Raw genomic sequence first — 21,443 nt, 5'->3', positions numbered from 1 at the left:
AGACTTGAGTTTCACTGACTCATGGGTTATCACATGCCAGAGTTTCACCGACCAAGTCCCAAGTTTCATTGACTCATGGTTTAACACATGCCCAAGTTTCACCGACCAAGACCCAAGTTTCATTGACTCATGGTTTAACATATGCCCAAGTTTCACTGACTAAGACCCAAGTTTCACTGACTGATGGGTTATCACATGCCCGTGTTTCACCGACCAAGACCCAAGTTTCACTGACTGATGGGTTAACACATGCCCAAAGTTTCACTGACCAAGACCCAAGTTTCACTGACTGATGGGTTAACACATGCCCAAGTTTCACTGACCAAGACCCAAGTTTCACTGACTCATGGTTGCTCCACAAAAACCAGTGTCACAGAGTCAAGACGACTTTCCAAGACTTGAGTTTCACTGACTCATGGGTTAACACATGCCCAAGTTTCACTGACCAAGACCCAAGTTTCACTGACTGATGGGTTAACAAATGCCCAAGTTTCACGGCCAAGACTTGACTTTCACTGACTGATGGGTGAACATATGCCCAAGTTTCACTGACCAAGACCCAAGTTTCACTGATTCATGGGTTAACACATGCCCGAGTATCACCGACCAAGACTCAAGTTTCACTGACTCACGGGTAAAACATTTTGCCCATTTGTGAGTTTCAGCACATGCGCTACGTGACGAGTGACTCGAGTGAATGGAGTACCTGAAACACGCGGGTGAGTGAGATCTTCAGCCTGTAAAAGGAATGGACTTTACCATCACTAACTGGTGAAGTTACTGTTTTGTGAGACACATTTATTCCACACGCTGAGATTCTTCTCTCCAATAGTTTTCTTCCATCTCCTCTTGTCTCTGCTGGAGTTTTCAAGGTTGACTGCCGTAAAGAAGGAAATAAAGTCCCAGTGGGGTACGTGTATCAGATTTATTGTTAACTGATCCAGTGAGGGAGCAGGCATATATATTAGCTATTATCTTCTCTCCTATCAAGGGCACCTTACATAAATGTTTACCAGTTACCACGCAAGTATGCAACACACCCATTAGAGGACTTTAAATCAGACTTCTGACCACACTTCCTGAAAAGAGAAAACAATTGCCAGAGGCTTATAGATGCTCTAACGTAATTTGGCTTCAGACTTTCAAATAAGATGCCGCCAATCAGATCTGTTGCCATTGATCACTCCTATAAAAACCTCCCCAAGCCAATCATTCCAATTCCCGCTCAATGACACGTCTTACATCATCATATCACGTGAAATACAACTTCGGAGCTAGCGGTGAAATGCAAAGTAGTGCACTAAAATTCTTGAAAGTCCAATAAGCCGGTTAATTTAGTGTCCAGAGAATGCTGCGGTGTGGCTGTAAATCACGCTTGGATTTGTGGCGACTCCCCCGGATTGGGGTGAGGGGTTGGCTCCAGGAATAGCAAACACACACAGCAAAAAAAAATGAGGCCGCCAAGGTACTGCCTGATGACAAATGACCAGTTGCGGGTCGATTACAAAGCAAATTCCCTTACATCTATATTATGCTGAGCTTGTCTTCAAAACAAAAGCAAGGTCTCCGAACGTGCGTCCCTCCAAAGTGAACAAACACTCGCATGTTAATGATTGGTAAAATGTTTGACCCTGGATGTAATATTCATGGCCAGGTCGTGTTCGGAATGCATCGGAGCTTAAGTAACATCACTTTCCTTTAAGGAGCCTCGTGAGACTGCTAATGATGGATTGGCTCTCATCACCGTTGGCAGCATACATCAAGCCAATCAAAGTTTAGCCATCGGTAATGATTAGATATTGATAAGAACGCTAATATCAAGCATCACTACACTAGGGATGCAAGGATGCCAATCGACAAAAATCTCAGCTTTACAATATAGTTGGCAAATCACATTTATTAGTATGGATTTTAGGAATTCGTCAGGAAGGGCATTCGGAATATAAAGAGCTCAAGCCAAAAATCAGTACGCGGATCAAAAAGAATTAGTACTGTATTTTCGGCACTATAACGCAGCCTTGAATTTTCTCAAAAATCAACGGTGCACCTAAGGCCTCACAGCTAGGAGACTTGAGTTCAATTCCAGCCTCGGCCATCTCTGTATGGAGTTTGCATGTTCTCCCCGTACATGTGTGGGTTTTTTCCCCAGGTACTGCTGTTTCCTCCCACATTCCAAAAATACGCTAGGTTAATTGGCGACTCCAAATTGTCCATAGGTATGAATGTGAGTGTGAATGGTTGTTTGTCTATACGCTACCGTTCAAAAGTTTGGGGTCACTTGGAAATATTTCGGGCCAGTCTGAGATCTGGCTTTTTCTTGGCAGTCCTGCTATGAAGTCCAGCATCCTGAAGTCGCCGCTTCACTGTTGATACTGACACTGGTGTTTGACGGCTACTATTTAGTGCAGCTGCCAGGTGACGACCTGTGAGGCGTCTTTGTCTTAAACTACACACTCTCAGATATTTGTCTGCATTGTTTTTCTGTCCTTGTTAGACCCAGTTTGTGCTGCTCTCTGAAGGGAGTAGTTAACAGCATGGTAAGAGATTTTAGTTTTAGTTAGGATTTTTAGATGTCTTTTCTAATCATCTATTAGCCTTATAAAATGATGAACTTGGATTAGCAGCCATACCAGGAGATTGATGCAGAGGACTGACAGTTGTTGATAGTAGGCCTCTATGCAAAAATGTACGTCCTTCTTTGAAAATCATCTCATTCATTTTCATTGTTTGGGAAATGGAAAAAAAAATTGTGAAATGCATGAAAATGTGTTTTTCTTTGGAAAACAAAGAAATTTGCAAGTGACCCCAAACTTTTGAGCGGTCGTGTATGTGCCCTGTGATTGGCTGGCAACCAGTCCCAGCACCCCCGCGACCCTCGTGAGGATAAGCGGTAGAAAATGAATGAATCAATCAATCAACGGTGCACCTTGTAATGCGGCGCAATATCATTATTATTATTGTGTGCTATTTCGAGTTCCAAAATCTGTAAAAAATATTGTTGTGCTACTTTGGTAAGCGCTGCACTGACTGTCGGAGCATTTTCCACTGACACAGGGACGTAATACATACACTGGCAACAATAAACCAATCAGAGAACAATAGATAACTACTACAGTATGTATGCAAGCAGCGAAAAACCTTTTATAGTTCAATTATCCACTTTTTCTACAGTCTACAATATTATTATTATTATGATCCTTCTACGTTGTTACAGAAGGAATACTGTGGTGTTCAGCCTACTCATCTTCATCCTCTAAAAGAGACATTAACACAGTTATGCCAGGAAAAAAAAAACACGAAGGTGTGAGTAAAACCATTCTCTCAATATGATGTATTTCGATACTAACTATTGCTTGCCAAGAGAGCCATGAGAACATGAGCTTTTTTTAATTAAAAGATCGATGAATATCCCTATCTCTTGTGTTGGATTTGAAAATGAGTTTTCAGTGCAATTAAGAAGGATTCATCAGCGCGTGACTTATCAGCTTACACTGAGACACTCTTCCCGACTGCCATCTGTGGGCTTCACCGTCCTGTGGATTTTTATTTATTTTTTTTGTCAGTCAGGAGCGGTACCGCTGCCAAGATTTATTAATTCAATAATATTTCTATTCAGAGCAGCGAAGGGACAATGCGTTCTTTCTGTTTTATTTAATGAAATGCACATAAATAACCGGCTTAGTCCCACAATTGTGTGGCTCACTCAGTGCATTCAATCTATTGTGAGATTTAAGACTAAACAGTCCAAGGTAAGCAAATGCACATATTAGATGGAGGGGCTATCAGATGAGGACTGTCACCTCTAAAACCCGAGTCTGTTCTCCGGAGAATTTTAGTAATTTTTTAGTAATTTACTGTCATTAACAGAGTTTGGGCATAGGCTTATTAATGTTCTCTTGGATTGACTTTTACAGAACTAAACACACTGATTTTGTTTTGAAATGATAGGAAAATGCAGTTTTTATAGTATTTCGGGGAACCCGGGCTGTCTGGCCAGCGACCACGGTGCCCCCTGGATGGCGGGGTCGGTATTGCACCACCAGGGTTTACCAGCAATGACACCATATGACAAAGTGGCCACATTCATTTATACACACTTCAATGTAAGGATGGTCTTTATGAATCTTTACTTATGTCACGGCTTTTTATTTCGCCTACACCTGAACATGAATGCAATATTACACACCGCAAGGCATGCTGGGTAACCTGCAATACCAATAGGCTACACTATATTTAGCAAGTTTTCTCTCTCCATGTTCATCCCCAGGTTCTAGAGCCTGGTACTCCAGTCAGACTCCACAACTAGATCCCTGCTATTCCTGTACCCGGAGATTATCCGGACCTTCAAGCGCCAAGCAAACTGGTGATGAAATGGATGGCATCACCATTCGTTGCTGCATTTTACCACACATGTGTTATGGCGAAATAAACACAAAGGCCACCCACACTACGTGATAAAGCTGCCAGACAGAACAGGTTCAAACATTCAAATAAATTAGGGATGGCTGAGTTTCCGGTCAGGGTTTCAAAACCACTAAATCTGTCCATCCTACCATATTTTTGTTTCACTCACATTTTGCACCTTGGAGCTCTACTGAGAACCTGCTTAAGACCCAACAGTGCGGAATGAAGATTCTTGATTTTTTTCTTGAAACCTGGTCTTAAAATTTAGATCAGGAGTGTATGGAATAGCACAAGATCATGTTTGCCCATGTTGTCAGGAAAACGGTCCCATTCCAAAGCTATATACTTGGTAATGGTAATGGTTTTATTTCATTTGAACATGCATCAGATTACAATTGAATGCATCCCATAATCAGTTCACAGTTCCACATGTCCAAAAGGAGTAGGAAGAAGCAAAGCTTATTAAATCCTACCCCTACATCTGGTACTTTTACAATCAGTATCTGTGACATTTGTTCACTTCCTGCTTTCCTAACATAGTTTAAGGTTTTTTTTAATTATTTTTTTTAATTTTTGAAATTTTTTGGCATGTACTGAAGTAGGAGGTGATATGATCATCCAATGACATAATGGGTACCATTACCATTACCATTACCATAACCATTACCATTACCATTACCATTACCATTGATTCCACATACTGAAATGCTATGGCTTTTTAACGCAGTCCTAGCATATAAGTGTTTCAAATTAATTCTTCCTTGAGATCATATTTCTCCTCCCTTGTAGAGAAGTATTGGATGATATTTTTAGGTGCAATATTGGTTATTTTTAGCCTTATGCATTATTTTAGCTGTTTGAAGATTAATTATATCAGCAAGTTGAAGTATTTGTGATTTTAGAAATAAAGAGTTATTTCTTATTTTTATTCTTATTCTTTTTCCAACCAAAGTTTTGTGAGCACACATCAACTACGAACGTCCAACGCCAATCAAACACGAGGAAGCATAACGTCAGCATTTGAGATTCTAATCGGAAAACTGCAGAATGAGCTGAAAGCGACTGTGTCAATCTATTCTGAAGTGGAACTAACAAGACCATTTAGTCTGCAAAAGATCAAGATTTGGCTCATTTAATCGTGCCCTGAATGCAGCACCGAATCCAAATAGCAATCATGATGAGAGCTCTGGAGAGATGTGGAGAGACAGATTTACTTCCCAACAGCTCGAGGACGATGACTCTACTTAAGACTTGGATCTATTTCATTCTTTGGAGATGTAAGCCACAGTGTTAATACCTGCAAAACGCAGACCAACTGCAACTTTTTCCTTCATGTTACTGTCAGGTTCAAACTCCTGTGAAACTTGTAAAAACACTTAAATACAGAAATATAGAAGAGACAGACAATAATATTCAAAGTTATTCGCAGGGAGGAGAGTGAAACAACATACCCAGTGACATGCCGCTCCTTTCTTTTTATTCTCTTTTCGGGGGTCCCTACTACATGGTTGTGCAATTCTGGGGGGGGGGGAGAAGGCAGTTGCATGTATGTGTGTGTGTATATGTGAGAGTAATTACTTTTATTGTTTTATGAGTTCTTATCTTGACACATTCTTGCAGGATTAACATGAACATCTGCAGGGTTGCTGTTGGCGCATCCGGGTACTTCCAGGACCTGGGGGTGGCTGGGGGTCTCTGATCAGGGTCACGGAAACATTTCTTCTTAGGCATATTCAAACACTTCTATTGCCTAAGCAAATGGATATAAGGGTGATAACTAACGTTATGTTCATTCTATCTACATTTTATTCTAACAGTTACATCACGCCCAACGTATTATATGAGCACATATTTACCATTTGATTGATATGCACCTTCCGCCTCGGCGTGGGGTCCACTTTTCACACGCAAATATTTAAATGCAAGACCGCATTATACACACATTTAATTAAATCAACAATAAATGTCAATGCTGTGCAAATTTATAGCACATAATGATGGGTAAAGAAGAATGTTAGCGCTGTGCTGTGTAAACATACTTATGCTAAAGTAAGCACAGTTTAAATTTATGCCATTAAGTGACACTAATAATGTTTAGCTCGTTTGAAATATGATCCTGGACCTGACTTCCAATTTGTCCCAGATGAGTGGGCCTCCTTCTGGGGAGTGCGGGCGTGGAGCAAACAAGTAACAAGGTGATGTTAAGCATCGCAAACATTTAAGGTTGGTCTCTGCATTTCAATTACTCCTCGAATCCATCTGGACTCCAGCAGAAGCGGTTTGCCGTTCAGCAAGTCAAATATGCACAGTCATAATTGAAAACAATCATGTTTTGTTGGCTAATTACTGTAAGAAGGAAAGCAAAATATGTTATTTTTATATGAACATGGTCTGCGGGGCGACGGAGGAGGGAGGGGGCGTACCATGGCTGATAAAGTTGGAAACAGAGCGAGAACCACCTAACTGCTGAGGAGCCTTGCAGTGAAGGGCATGGCATTACCGAGATGCGGTGTGTTTCCTTGTGAACCTGCACAAAACATCAATATGTATCAGTATCATACGGATACTGACATGTGAAAGAAACAGGAGGTCACTAACCCTAACACCCACCTCACTCGTGGTGTGAACAACGGTAACAGAAAGCCAACACATATCGAACACACCATGCAACCTTATCTACCGCATACAGGCAAATTAAACCCCAGTTATATGCCGCAAGGCATGCCGGGTAACCCAAGATGCTACACTGTATATAGCAAGTAATTCAATTACGCCTTCGAATCTATCTAACCTAAAAGATAAGGTGAGGAATCGGTCATCCAGGGCCTCCTGCATGCCTCCCCGGTGAGGTGTTCAGGGCATGCCCAGCCAGGAGGACGCCCTGGTGTAGATTTAGGGCATGCTGGAGGGATTATGTCTCATAGTTTACAGCTTAGTTTCTCCCTGGGGAGGCTGGAGGAGGTGGCGGGGGACTGGAAAGTCTGGGCTTCCCTATTGAGGGTGTTGTCATTGCGACCCAGACCCAGAAAAGGGGAAGGAACTGGAATGGAATAATAGAACAATTATTTTTGATTTTTGGTTGAAGTCCAAATTTTACTCGGTATGTGACAAAAAATAAATAAAATAAAAATACAAAGTAATTATATATATATATATATATATATATATATATATATATATATATATATATATATATATATATATATATATATATATATATATATATACACACTACCACTCAAGACTTTGAGATCACTTGCAAATTTCTTTTTTTTTCCAAAGAAAAACACAATTTCATGCATTTCACAAACATTTCTTTTTCCATTTCACAAACAATGAAAAATGAATGAGATGATTTTCAAAGAAGGATGTACATTTTTGCATAGAGGCCTACTATCAACAACTGTCAGTCCTCTGCATCAATCTCCTGGTATGGCTGCTAATCCAAGTTCATCATTTTATAAGGCTAATAGATGATTAGAAAAGCCATCTAAAAATCCTAACTAAAACTAAAATCTCTTACCATGCTGTTAACTACTCCCTTCAGAGAGCAGCACAAACTGGGTCTAACAAGGACAGAAAAACGATGCACAACTGTGCAAGAAGAAACAAAGAAACAAACAAGAATTATTCCATATGATCGATGTCAGAATCGGTCAATTTCACTCATGGATGATCGGTAGCAAAATCGGCAACATAAATCCCTCGTATTTACAAAGTTATAAACAGATTTTCCGTGCTCCAACGACAAAAATATTCCACTTATTGACTTGGAATCCTATATCGTGGAAATTAATTTATTACTGGCAGGTCTGTAACCAATTAATTGAACCAGGGGTGACTGGAATCATGAAAGACAAAAAAAATCCTTAAAAATAGCACAAACTGGGTCTAACAAGGACAGAAAAACGATGCTAGCTGCACTAAATAGTAGCCATCAAACACCAGTGTCAGTATCAACAGTGAAGCGGCGACTTCAGGATGCTGGACTTCATAGCAGGACTGCCAAGAAAAAGCCATATTTTAGACTAGCCAAAAAAAATTCCAAGTGATCCCAAACTTTTGAGCGGTAGCGTATATTAGAAAGGCAGAAAATGAACAAATGTAACAGTTACTGATTGTAGAAGTACCAGATGGTGGGGTAGGATTTAATAAGCTTTGCTTCTTCCTATTTCTTTTGGACATGTGAAACTTTGAACTGATTATGTGAAGCACTCATTTCTAATCTGATGCATGTTCAAATGTAATTAAACCATTATCATTACTCATGGACTAGAGCTCTCCTATCTAGTCTGACACCTAGTTTTTGAGCTTGCTCACACCTTCTAAGACAACCTGACCAAGCAGTTATGATGGATTCAATGACCTGATAAGGTTATTGCTTGTCTAATACTGTTTTTTTTTTCTATACTTGAAATTCACTTACCTTGCTTGGGTCTGGAACCAATGAACCGTGACAAATGAGGGATTACTTTGTGGTAATTTGAAATACAGCATGTGCTGTTATGGAGGATTGCAGTTCTGATCAACTTTATACATGCCGACCAAGAGCTTTTCTTCCCGTCATTCACACACACGGTAGACTATTTTACCCACAATTTTAGTTGAAGTCCAAATTAAACAGCATCAAAGGCCTTGCATTCACAACTTCACAGTTTATCCACCAAAAGGTGTGCGCCGTGTATTTGAAACATGCGTGCTGCAAAGAGGACATCAAAAAGCCTGTAATGTTCGATCCCTGCAAACTGGCTTTAACATCTGGAGTGCGCCATAGTGGCTAACGTTGCAGCATATGAAGGCATCCTGGAAAAAGAACACATCAATGTAGTAGAAGGCAGATGGAAGTGGTAAAAGCTTGTGAAAACTGTCAAATGACTTCTTGCAACATCGTGCTCGTCAAACACCGGAGTGCCGTTCAATAAAGAGCGTCTCTGCAGAGTGTTTCTTAAAACACAAAGGAAGGTCAGACGAGTTTGATTTCACGGTGTTGAAAGGAAACTTGTGTTGTGTTTTTTGTGTTATTGCTTCATTTGTATTCAGCCACTAATGGACGCAGAGCTTCATTCATTAATTAGCGCCTTGTTATCAGAAATGAGATGGTGGTCCCTGCCTCATCCATCCCCGAGCCTCGGCACCTCATACCTTTGTGTCTGTGCCGGGAGAACGTCAGCCAATAACCTGCAGCGAGGATGAATTATGTAAATGTGGAAAGTAGGTCAGAGATCACGTTTTAGAAGGTGGAAACTGGTAGGAATTGTATTTTACGCTAGCAGGGCTTTAGGAGCGTGACTGCCGTCGTTCACGTTGAGCTGATAAAATAATTCAGGAGCAGATTATACGACGACAAGAGAAAAGGCAGGTCTGTCATTTTATTCGAGCGGCCGCATCACGGCAGCCTTGCAAACGAACCTTCAACTAATTCCAACCGGGGTTAAACGGTGGACTCGATGAAGATGCCTCAATCTCCATTTCTAATTCTTCATATCGCAGGATGCCAAACGGCAGGCTTAGCGTTACTGAATGTTACCATAACGCCATCATGGAGCTTAACTTTGTTTTCATTACTTGCTTATTTTAATTAGTGGCCTTAATCTGCAATTAGCCCCGAGGTTAACGACACTGTTATGCCCTCCGAAAATGAATTGTTTGTAAAGTGGGCAGAAAACTGCTAACCCGTGCATGATTGATGCGGTTATGACTGACTGATGTTTACGACTTCATCGTTGACTAGGATTCCGCCTGCTCCTGGCGTAAAACAAATGTAGCCATGCCTGTTTTAAACAGGGTCAGGCAAAATGATCTGACGCATTTTTAGGTTAAATAAAAGGCAAATAAAGTAAAGAAAGTGTTTTTATTCTGTTTTAAATATTTAATCAGTTCTGACAGTGCAAGGTCAGCCCGTTAATTTTGGTTTCAATGCAGATCCAGTAGCTCTGAAGTTGGTAACCCATAACAAGATGGTTTTTGGAGCTGGTACGGGATCATGTGCAAATGGAACACTCGATTCATTTGTTTTGATAAACGTTTCCACTAGGAAAGAGCGATGCTCACCAGTCCAATTCATGGCAGCAAATGAAAAAGAATCCAACAACAATGGCATGATAAAGAAACAAAGCAAAATGGCATTATATGTACTTTACTTTACTTTATTTGCCTTTTATTTAACCTACAAATGTGTCACATCATTTTGCCTGACCATGTACGAAGCATAAAATGAAATAATTATTGAAGTCGTCATAGATAAAGGCTGCAACTAATGTTTATTTTCTTAGTCGATTAATCTGAAGCGTCTTTTCAAACAGAAATCATCAGAGCCATCATAGAATATCTAACCCAGGACTTGTGGACTTTACGTACCAGCGTCAGTGTGTGTGAAAGGTGTGTAGGAAAGGTGTGTCTCGGTGTGAAACTTCAGACTCCTATCCCACAATCCTTGCAGTCGCCATTCCTTATGTTAAGGCGGAGGAGCTATCCACACGGTTTGCAAGTTTGTAGTATTTTATTGTTTATTTTTGATAACGGCTTTCAGAACGGGAAAAATTAAAAATGCCGGTTTGTCATTTCAGTGTGACGGCAAAACTGGTGTTTTACAAAAAGGACCGAGTGGTGATGGATCGGTGAGCTTTGATGCCAAGCCGACAAAATATCTGAATATTTATAAAATACTGTATTTTCTGGACTATAAGTCAGTCCGGAGTATAAGTCGCAGAAGGCCAAAAATGCATAACTAGGTAGAAAAAAAACATACATAAGTCGCACTGGAATATAAGTCACATTTTTTTAGGGTAATTTATGCTACCAATAAAATAATAGAGAACAGGCTGAATAGGTGTAAGATATGCTAACACAATGGTTATTCTGCTACACAAAAAATAAACATGAACAGAAAAGGTGTCCAGTGTTTATGTAACAAAGACAGTTTTTTTCATTTATAAGTCGCTCTGGAGTATAAGTCGCAGGAACAGCCAACCTATGAAAAAAAGTGTGACTTATAGTCCGGAAAATGCGGTAATAGTTTGTTGTCTTTTTCTCTAAAATTAATTCTAGAGGCAATTCCACTTTGTCATAAGTCAAGACAAGCCTTGGTAGTCAGAAGCGGACATACTTCTGCGTATACGTTCTTTCCTTTTCTATATTTTGGTGTGTATCTGCGTCTTTACAGCGCCACATGTAGGTGTGCCTTGGGTATCACATCCTTTGGATGCAACTATTTACCAATGCAGCACAGTGTACATGCAAAAAATACAAATACCGGATTTTCTGGACTATAAGTCGCTCCGGAGTATAAGTTGCACAAGAACAAAAATGCATAATTAGGTCGAAAAAAAAAAAACATACATAAGTCGCATTTTTTGCGGGTAAATTATTTTCCAAACTACTCGACCAAGAAAATGTCGTCCTCTACACAAAAATAAACATAAACAGAAAAGGTGTCCAGTGTTTATGTAACATAAACACTTTTTCCATTTAGTCGCTCTGGAGTATAAGTCGCAGGAACAGCCAACCTATGAAAAAAGTGTGACTTACAGTCCGGAAAATACGGTAAATAAAACCCCAGGTACGCAGCGGACAGGGCCGAAGACCCCTGAAAGCAGCATGTTGGTGGGGCATCTTGCTCCGCCCTTCTGGTGTCATTGTCACTCGTACAGAAAAAAAGCCAGACGAATCACGGTTGTGTGAAAGGGGCTATCCTGATTCATAACGACACTTGCTATCATTCCCGTTGAAACGTTTCCCGTTGGGTGTCCAATCGGGTTTTATTGGTTTGTGATTTAGCATCCCGGGTTTAGGAAGTGGCAGCCAAAGACTCGACTGTTTGCACTCGCACCTTCCTACCATGACTCAGAAATTGGGACACGGTCCAAACGCTCCGAACAGTTGTTGCGCCACTCCCTTACCTCTGTATGCATCCTATAGTCACCTTCAGTAAGGAAACTACAAATATGCGAAGGAAGATACTTTGCAGTGAGTAATAAATCAAAGGACCTTTCATGAGCAAGCACAGTCATTCGTGTTGACCATAACTCAAAAAGGATGTCAGGGATCATAAATATTCATGGCGACAGATAGCAAGCATGAAGATTTACTCATCGTACAAAGAAGTTGTGGCCTCCTCTTTCAAATCCAACCATCAAAAGCATGCAGCGTCATTTGGAGAGAAAATATGATATTTTAGCCTCATCTCAGAACCATTAGGTGTCCAGGACTCGGCTTGCAAAGATTTTTCAAGTAACCTTATAAAATAAAATAGGCCGTTGCCACTTTGTGCTTGCAATTTTGCAGCTTCAGTCTATGACGGTTTTTTAGTCTTAAACGGTATATTAGTCATTCAATCCTAGACATTTTTCAAAAGACATACCTGATCTTTTAAGGCACATGGAATATTGTGTTCTGCACGCTACACTCATCCATGCTTTTCCACTTCCCGTTTGCCGTGTAGTGCATTAATCCATGGGAAAGATGCTTACCAAAGGCACCTCTGCCACCTTGTGGCCGTTTTACCGCTTAAAACAGCACTAAACTTGATATTTTCTATAAATACGTACTTGGCAAAACATGAATCACAATTTTTTGTGGTTGACTACAGCCTATTAAAACTTATAGTCAAACCGAAGACAAATATAAGACATTCAGATGAGACATTCAAGGACGGGTTGCGATACGTAGTATTCTACACTGGTCATTTGGTGCCAGTAATGTTACATTGATTAGACAACAGCCACCACAGGAAGTACAAAACCGGATGACAAAAAACAAACAAACAGGCAATCGTTGGAGTTTAAGTAATCTCATACAGCAATCACTCTCCTGACTACAGTTTTTCAGAAATACATTAATTATTAAATCATTTTGTGGTTAAGTACGGCCTACTATTAGTCCAAAAATATGCATATCTGAGCAAATTGTCCGTATTTTTAGTTTAAATTAATCATTTTCAAGCATGACAATGGCTAAATAAAGTAAGATATAAATATAAGGCATTCAGAAGATGCATTCAAAGACATGCTGTGATGATATGTAGTGTTTTACCCTGGTCACTAGGTGTCAGTAATGTTACGCTAATGTTCGGTGAGACGCACAAGCACCAGATTCATTACTGGAACAACAGGGGCTACTGTCAACTTAACTCAACTCTTGACAGCCTTACTCATATTCCGGAGCGCCGGAACACATTTACAACAACACATACATGCATGCGTCTTATTTAGTATGTCTTATTTTCTCTTATTAGGACTACTATATTGGGTAATAGGAGTGTAAAGTTGAATATAGGGGTGCTATTTCATGTCTTGAGGGCTTTTCTAATGTTAAAATATGTATGAAAACAGGTTTTCTGTGCTGTAACTTAATATCCCATTTATAAATACTTCTTAGAAAGTCATTATCATGGTCGGGAATAATTAACCAAAACAAACGAGGGATCACTGTGCATCTGTTAATTTAATTACATTCAAATACACAACTTTTTTCTGAGTAAAAATGAATAAATAAATGTCAAAATATACTTCCCTCAGCACCGTTCTCCATTGCTTCATTTACAAATCCACAAAAGGAAGGAAGCCACAAGGTCTGCACAATTTTCCAGCATGTCAGAAATCAATAAAAAAGGGATGAGCAATTGCTCAGTGACAGCGACGCTCTGACAATCTGTCAGAGGATGATAACTCTGGGCAGGAAACACGGCCGTACCACTTGAAGAGCGACAGCTTACTCCTACTCAAAGTAGGACGCTGGTGCTCAAAGAGCGGCGACTTTGTCTGACAGCAGACTCGTCCTCATCAGTTCAGTCATTCCGGATGGAAACGGCACATGCTTGGAGTTTGAAAGTGTCCTCAGATGAGGACGTGCCTTATTCAGAACTAGCTTGGCGTAATGGTACTAGAAGAACCTTTCATCCTTGAACCAGAGTCTCGGTAAAGGTATAAATAAGTGGCAAGTTCCACTCATTAGCGGCAGGCTGTATTCGGAAATAATGACCACAAGACTTTGTATCATTAGCTGGAAAACTTCTGTTGAGCTGGGAAAATTCTTGGAACATAGTTTTTTAGGATTTCTGACGCCACTGACTTTTCCTAGGACTCGACTTTGAATGAAAATTACAGCCAAAACAAAATTCTGACTCCTAGAAAGAAATCCCTCGTTTATCAGGGTTAATTGGTTCCAGTGCCAACAGTGATAAGTGAATTTCTGTGAAGTAGGAAGTAGAATTTTTTTTTCTAGTTAGAGCATAGACATTTTTTATGACCTTCATTAACGCTTCATTAACATTATTAGAGCCGGGCTGCACGGCGGTCGAGTGGTTAGTGTAATGGTTATGAAGAACCTTTCATCCTTGAACCAGAGTCTCGGTAAAGGTATAAATAACTGGCATGTAAAGTTCCACTCATTAATGCCAGACATTAATCCGAAATAATGACCACAAGACTTCATATAATAAGCTGGAAAACTTCAATTGAGCTGGAAAATACACTGTGGCCTGGAAATTCTTGGAACATAGTTTTTTTAGGATTTCCGATGACATCCACTTTTCGTAGGACTCGACTTTGAATGAAAATTACTGCCAAAACAAAATTGTGACTCCTATAAGGAAAACCCTCGTTTATCGGAGTTAATTCATTCCAGTGCCAACAGTGACAAGTGAATTTCTGTGAAGTAGGAAGTAGAATATTTTTTGTAATTAGAGCATAGAATTTTTTTATAACCTTCCAAATAGTCATTAACATTATCAGAGCCGGGCTGCACGGGGGTCGAGTGGTTAGCGTAATGGTACTAGAAGAACCTCTCATCCTTGAACCAGAGTCTCGGTAAAGGTATAAATAACTGGCATGTTAAGTTCCACTCATTAGCGCCAGGCATTACTCGGGAATAATGACCACAAGACTTCATAGCATCAGCTGGAAAACTTCCATTGAGCTGGGAAAATTCTTGGAACATAGTTTTTTTTAGGATTTCCGATGCTATACACTTTTCGTAGGACTCGACTTTGAATGAAAATTACTGCCAAAACTAAATTGTGACTAAGTTAATTCCTTCCAGTGCCAACAGTGATAAGTGAATTTCTGTGAAGTAGGAAGTAGAATATATTTTGTAGTTAAAGAATAGAATGGAATTTTTTTTATGACCTTCTAAATAGTCATTAACATTATTAGAGCCAGGCTGCACGGCGGTCGAGTAGTTAGCGTGCAGACCTCACAGCTAGGAGACCTGGGTTCAATTCCAATTCTGCAATATAAAGGGCTGAAGCCAAAAATCAGTATGCGGATCAAACGGTGCACCTCGGGCCTCACAGCAAGGAGACCCAAGTTCAATCCCACCCTCGGCCATCTCTGTGTGGAGTTTGCATGTTCTCCCCGTGCATTCGTGGGTTTTCTCCGGGTACTCCGGTTTCCTCCCACATTCCAAAAACATGCTAGGTTAATTAGCAACTCCAAATTGTCCATAGGTATGAATGTGAGTGTGAATGGTTGTTTGTCTATATGTGCCCTGTGATTGGCTGGCCACCAGTCCAGGGTGTACCCCGCCTTTCGCCCGAAGACAGCTGGGATAGGCTCGTGAGGATAAGCGGTAGAAAATGAATGAATGAATTATTAGAGCCCTCTAGAAATTAAATATAGTCACCTTTATACTCTTAGTACCTAATATAGTAGACACACCCATCATTACAGTAGCATTACTGTGTAGAATAATACATATCAGAGGTGTGGACCCAATTTTGACGACTTGAGTCGACTTGACAGTATCATCAAAGACTGACAACTCGACTTGGGCTTTGACGGTGATGTTTTCAGACTTAAAAATCCGACATGTTAGACATAAATTTGATAAAAACTGTTAGTTAGCTGTTCCTTGCTGTTTTCTGGACAGCCTATTTCCTGCTGTGGCTGTTGTCGCTTCAATGGTGGCTTTAAATGGATTTACACTCGTATTACCCAACATAGTAGAAGTGTTAAGAGTAAATAAGCCATTTAAGAGGTAAATAAAACCCCTGTTTGTGTTCCCTTGGGGACCTCAGTGCCAGACGGACAGGAAAAGTAACCCATGTTATTATTCTAATTCTGATTATTATTATTGGTATACGATTATTGTGTATTTTGATTATGTGAGATCATTTAACCCTTAGATGAGACAAGTGACTGGACCCTACACTCTTCCATAAGTAGGTCAAAAATGACCCATACTAGAATCAATGCTTTTTATGCCAATTTTGACATTTTGGTTAGGAATAATCACTTGTATGATATTTATTATTTTATTTAGGACCACACAAGAATGATTTCATTTTTCACTTTTTTACATCTTTATAATACCTGGAATATGAAATAACAATTTTTCATTACGAAGATATTTCAAGAAAACAACCTGACCGGGTCATTTTTGACCCACTTATGCATCTAAGGGTTAAACCGATTTATAGAGTATATAGATTACTAATAGGCTGTACTCAACCACAAATAAGCGACCAAACTAATATTTCTCCAAACAAAATCTACTCATCCTGATTGGATTTGCCTCATACTTTGCCATAGTGAACTTGTCCAAATCCTATCTATGCAGAAACCCCAAAGAATAAAAAGTAGGAGCGCTTTTAAAAGAGAAAGGAAGTGGTATCATTCCCTCTCAGGCTTCTTAGTTGTGCTTTTCCACGGGAGCACGGGCAGCTAAGGCCCAGTATCATTCATTATTGTCATGGCTCCTCATTACTGTCTCCTCACACTTTTGAAAGACTCATTAACTGCATAATGGAATCGAGCTTGGAACAGTCAGACCTTCCCTTAGCGTGAATTAATCACCCATACGTGCAGACAAAAAGGGAATTCTCGCATTAAATATTAAGATATGTTAAACATTCCCCTTCTTCTGCAACTTCTGGAAGGTGCACTTTCTTGCGGCGGGGAGGCATGCGGGGGAATGAAGAGGCGTACTTACAGTTGACTGTGACTTTTACTGTTTTGGTGTCAGGAGAGGCGATGTCATTTAAAGCACTGCATTCGTAGTCCCCGGCTTGGTCCCTTGTGATGCCGGTGATATTGAGATATTCACCGCTGTCGTACTTCCTGGCTGTAAACAGAAAAGCGGAGGCGCTTACTGCATGTGTACGACAACCACACACACACACACATGCAAAGCCAATATAGTATAGCTATCATCTTACTGTTAGTCGTGCTTTATGTGTGCCAGTCTTGGGATGCAATTCAATAAAGTGTTGTAATAAACTCTTGGTGACCTTGCTTTTATCATAAAATACTAGCAGATGAGCACTCATGCATCCTCACTGATGTGTTGCTGGGAAATTAAATGCTGACATCTCCCACTCTAATTCTCTCATGATGAACTCAACGCCAGGCAATGCTTTTACAGCTAACTCCTGCAACAAGGACAAAGAGCAAGCATGTGTCGGTGCTTTCGCCGACAATGCCAGTCGCACAAAGCACCATGACGGTCATCTTGGCATGGCTGCGGTGAAACAAAAAAAAGCTTTACAAATGTATGCAACCATGGCCGAGAATGTTGGGAGCGACTTCAGGTTTGTTCTTCGGTAATTTTGCTGCTTCATGTTTGTGATCCTCACAGTGGAAGTCATTATTCATGTGCTGTTTGAAGGAAATTTAAAGAAAAATACAAGAAAATTTGCAAATTTCCCCACTGAGGGACAAATAAAGGCATCCCTTAAGCCAATAACGATGGTTACCTTCCGTGTCCACCGCCATCACAGGCCCAGCATAGTCTTCAACTATAGTTAAAGGGCCAAATGACGCAACCTCAATTAAACTTGCATACTGCTATCTAAAATGCATGTGGCGTCCAGTCATCACTACCGTTATCACTGTCAGCTTCCTCCTCCATTGCATGCATTGATTAGCATTGGGAGCGCCTTGAACACATTCTGTTTTGGTTCTGACCTACACCAGTTATAGTGATGGGGCCAAATGACTCTTATACATTGATATCTAAAAAGCATATTGTGTCCAATCATCACTACTGTTATCACTGTCATGTATCTCGTGTACTCCTCCATTGCATGTGTTAATTAGTGTTGAGAGCGCATTGAACACCTTCTGTTTTGGTACATACATTGATATCTAAAAATCATATTGTGTCCAATCATCACTACTGTTATCACTGTCATATATTTAGTTATAGTGATGGGGCCAAATTACTCTAACTCAATAAAACTTATACATTGATATCTAAAAATCATATTGTGTCCAATCATCACTACTGTTATCACTGTCATATATTTAGTTATAGTGATGGGGCCAAATTACTCTAACTCAATAAAACTTATACATTGATATCTAAAAATCATATTGTGTCCAATCATCACTACTGTTATCACTGTCATATATTTTGTGTCCTCCTCCATTGCATGCGTTAATTAGCATTGGGAGCACCTTGAACACCTTCTGTTTTGGTTCTGACATACACCAGTTATAGTGATGGGGCCAAATGATGCTAACTCAGGGGTGGGCAAACTATGGCCCGGTGGCCACATGTTGTCCACTAAGCATTTGAATCTGGCCCGCCAGTTGCTTCCAAAGTATTTAAATCTTTAACATACAAGCTGGCAACATGACTTTCAAGTAGTCAGTCATGTTGTAGTCAGGGATGCTCGCATACTCTTTAATAGTCAGTGTTTTATTAATTATTTATTAGTAATTTTATTACGTTATTTGAGGGGGTCTGATGTTTAAAATTATCCTGAAAAAAGGGAAGGAATATGTGATGGATAAATTATTCCAGGTGGACTGTTATAGAATATTATAATATTATAATAATACTATTATAGAATTATAGAATTAAGTAAATTTAGTTTGGCCCTGAATACGGCCCACGAGTCAAAAAGTATGCCAAACCCTGCTCTAACTCAAAAAAACTTATACAATGATATCAAAAATCATATTGTGTCCAATCATCACTACTGTTATCACTGACATATTCCGTGTCCCCTGCCATCACACAGATTAATTTCACTGTATTGTTACTGACTTGGAGTCAATGAGATGTGTTTTATAAAAAAGGCCAATATTGGGAAAAAATAAATAAATGCAATTTAAAATTATATAAAAATATGCAAATCCTACAATATTTTCGTACAAGGAGCAGAGTTACTGAGCCACCAAATTTAAGTCACTCCCCAAACTTTTTGGCCACGACCGTACACTCCAATCCAAAACTGGCGACACGGACGTTAACTTTGAGCTGTTGCTGGTGATAAAGTATGATCCCGTGTCTAATCCCTTTTCCTATAGAGGCTGCACACTGGAGGGGAGGCGGGTTGCACCCTTGACAGGTTACCAGTCAATTACAGAGCTGAGCTCATTAACATCGGCATTAGCATTCACTTGGGTAGCCACTTTGGAGACGCCGTCTAACCTGAATGTGTTTGGTCCAAGGGATGGAAAACAGGCAATAATGAATCATCTGTTATGAACACAGAGTGGCTATTTAGATATCAATATCAGTCAATACAACAAGTCTCCTCAAGAAAGAATGTCTGTCACTAACAAAATTAGACTTTTTCCTCAGACAGGTTCCAAACGTAGATCTAATCTTTTCCTAATATCATCGCTTGTCCTTTCTTTAGTAAACACCATAAACTGTCACATCAATCTTGTTCTTTATCATATTTCTGTCATAAATCATTGTACCATTAGAGCAGGTAGACAGTCTGGCAGGAAGCAGGGCTCCTGAAACTCAGACCAGACAAATGGTGTCAGAAGTCGGATGGCCGTTAGGTCATTCATGCTTGAGATGAACCCTTGAACAAGTGAACGTTTTGTAGCTAATGCAGATGATTTCCAACCCAAATATGCTTTGAAATCGGGGCCTAGGGTCCTATAACTGAGGGCTCAGTGACAAATGGTGTCAGAAGTGGGATGGTTAGCTGTTAAATCATTCATGTTTGTGATGAACCCTTAAACAAGTGAACGTTTGTAGCTAATGCAGATGATTTTCAACCCAAATATGCTTTGAAATCGGAGCCTTGGGTCCTATAACTGAGGGCTCAGTGACAAATGGTGTCAGAAGTGGGATGGTTAGCCGTTAAATCATTCACGCTTAAGATGAACCCTGAAACAAGTGAATGTTTGTAGTTAATGCAGATGATTTTCAACCCAAATACGCTTTGAAATCGAGGCGTAAAGTCCTACAACTGAGGGCTCAGTGACAAATGGTGTCAGAAGTGGGATGGTTAGCCATTAGGTCATTCATGCTTGTGATGAACCCTTGAACAAGTGAATGTTTTGTAGCTAATGCAGATGATTTTCAACCCAAATATGCTTTGAAATCGGGGCCTCGGGTCCTACAACTGAGGACTCAGTGACAAATGGTGTCAGAAGTGGGATGGTTAGCCGTTAGGACATACATGCTTGAGATGATCCCTTGAACAAGTGAACGTTTTGTAGTTAATGCAGATGATTTTCAACCCAAATATACTTTGAAATCGGGGCCTAGGGTCCTACAACTGAGGGCTCAGTGACAAATGGTGTCAGAAGTGGGATGGTTAGCCGTTAGGTCATTCATGCTTGTAATAAACCTCGAACAAGTGAAAATTTTGTAGCTAATGCAGATGATTTTCAACCCAAATATGCTTTGAAATCGGGGCCTAGGGTCCTACAACTGAGGGCTCAGTGACAAATGGTGTCAGAAGTGGGATGGTTAGCCATCAGGTTATTCGTTACGTGCAGCCTGGGGGCCATGTGACGGATTACAAAAATTAAAAAAAATAAAAAAACAAGAGAAACAATGTGGGGGATGACGTTGTAATATGCACAATGTATAAAATAATTAATTGTTAATTAATTATATATATAATAATATACATTTTAAATGCACAACATATTTTTTAAAGTCATAATAATATTTAACATGTAATATGTACAAAGCCGTCTTCTAGTACCTAAACACAACACATCCTTTAGCGCTAGAAATATTGCTTTGACTTAAGTGTTGGTTTTATATCAGCTACTGTTTTTCATTGAGCTCTGGTGGCTTTTTAATCTGCTAAATATGTGTTGCACAACTTCAAACTGGGGGGC

The 21,443-nt window shown here is 39.9% G+C and overlaps 1 protein-coding gene across 2 annotated transcripts in view; it reads right to left on the bottom strand.

Annotated features, from left to right (window-relative positions):
• Positions 1-21,443, bottom strand: part of negr1 (neuronal growth regulator 1) — a 182,316-nt gene that overhangs the window by 73,559 nt on the left and 87,314 nt on the right. For both annotated transcript variants that reach the window (XM_058074094.1, XM_058074095.1), the window contains exon 4: positions 17,332-17,463. In XM_058074094.1, coding sequence (XP_057930077.1) covers positions 17,332-17,463 — 132 coding nt within the window. The remainder of the gene's footprint in view (positions 1-17,331; positions 17,464-21,443) is intronic.

The sequence above is a fragment of the Doryrhamphus excisus genome, chromosome 5, assembly GCF_030265055.1.
Source record: "Doryrhamphus excisus isolate RoL2022-K1 chromosome 5, RoL_Dexc_1.0, whole genome shotgun sequence".
Lineage (NCBI taxonomy): Eukaryota > Metazoa > Chordata > Actinopteri > Syngnathiformes > Syngnathidae > Doryrhamphus > Doryrhamphus excisus.
This window is presented reverse-complemented; position numbering and strand designations above follow the sequence as displayed.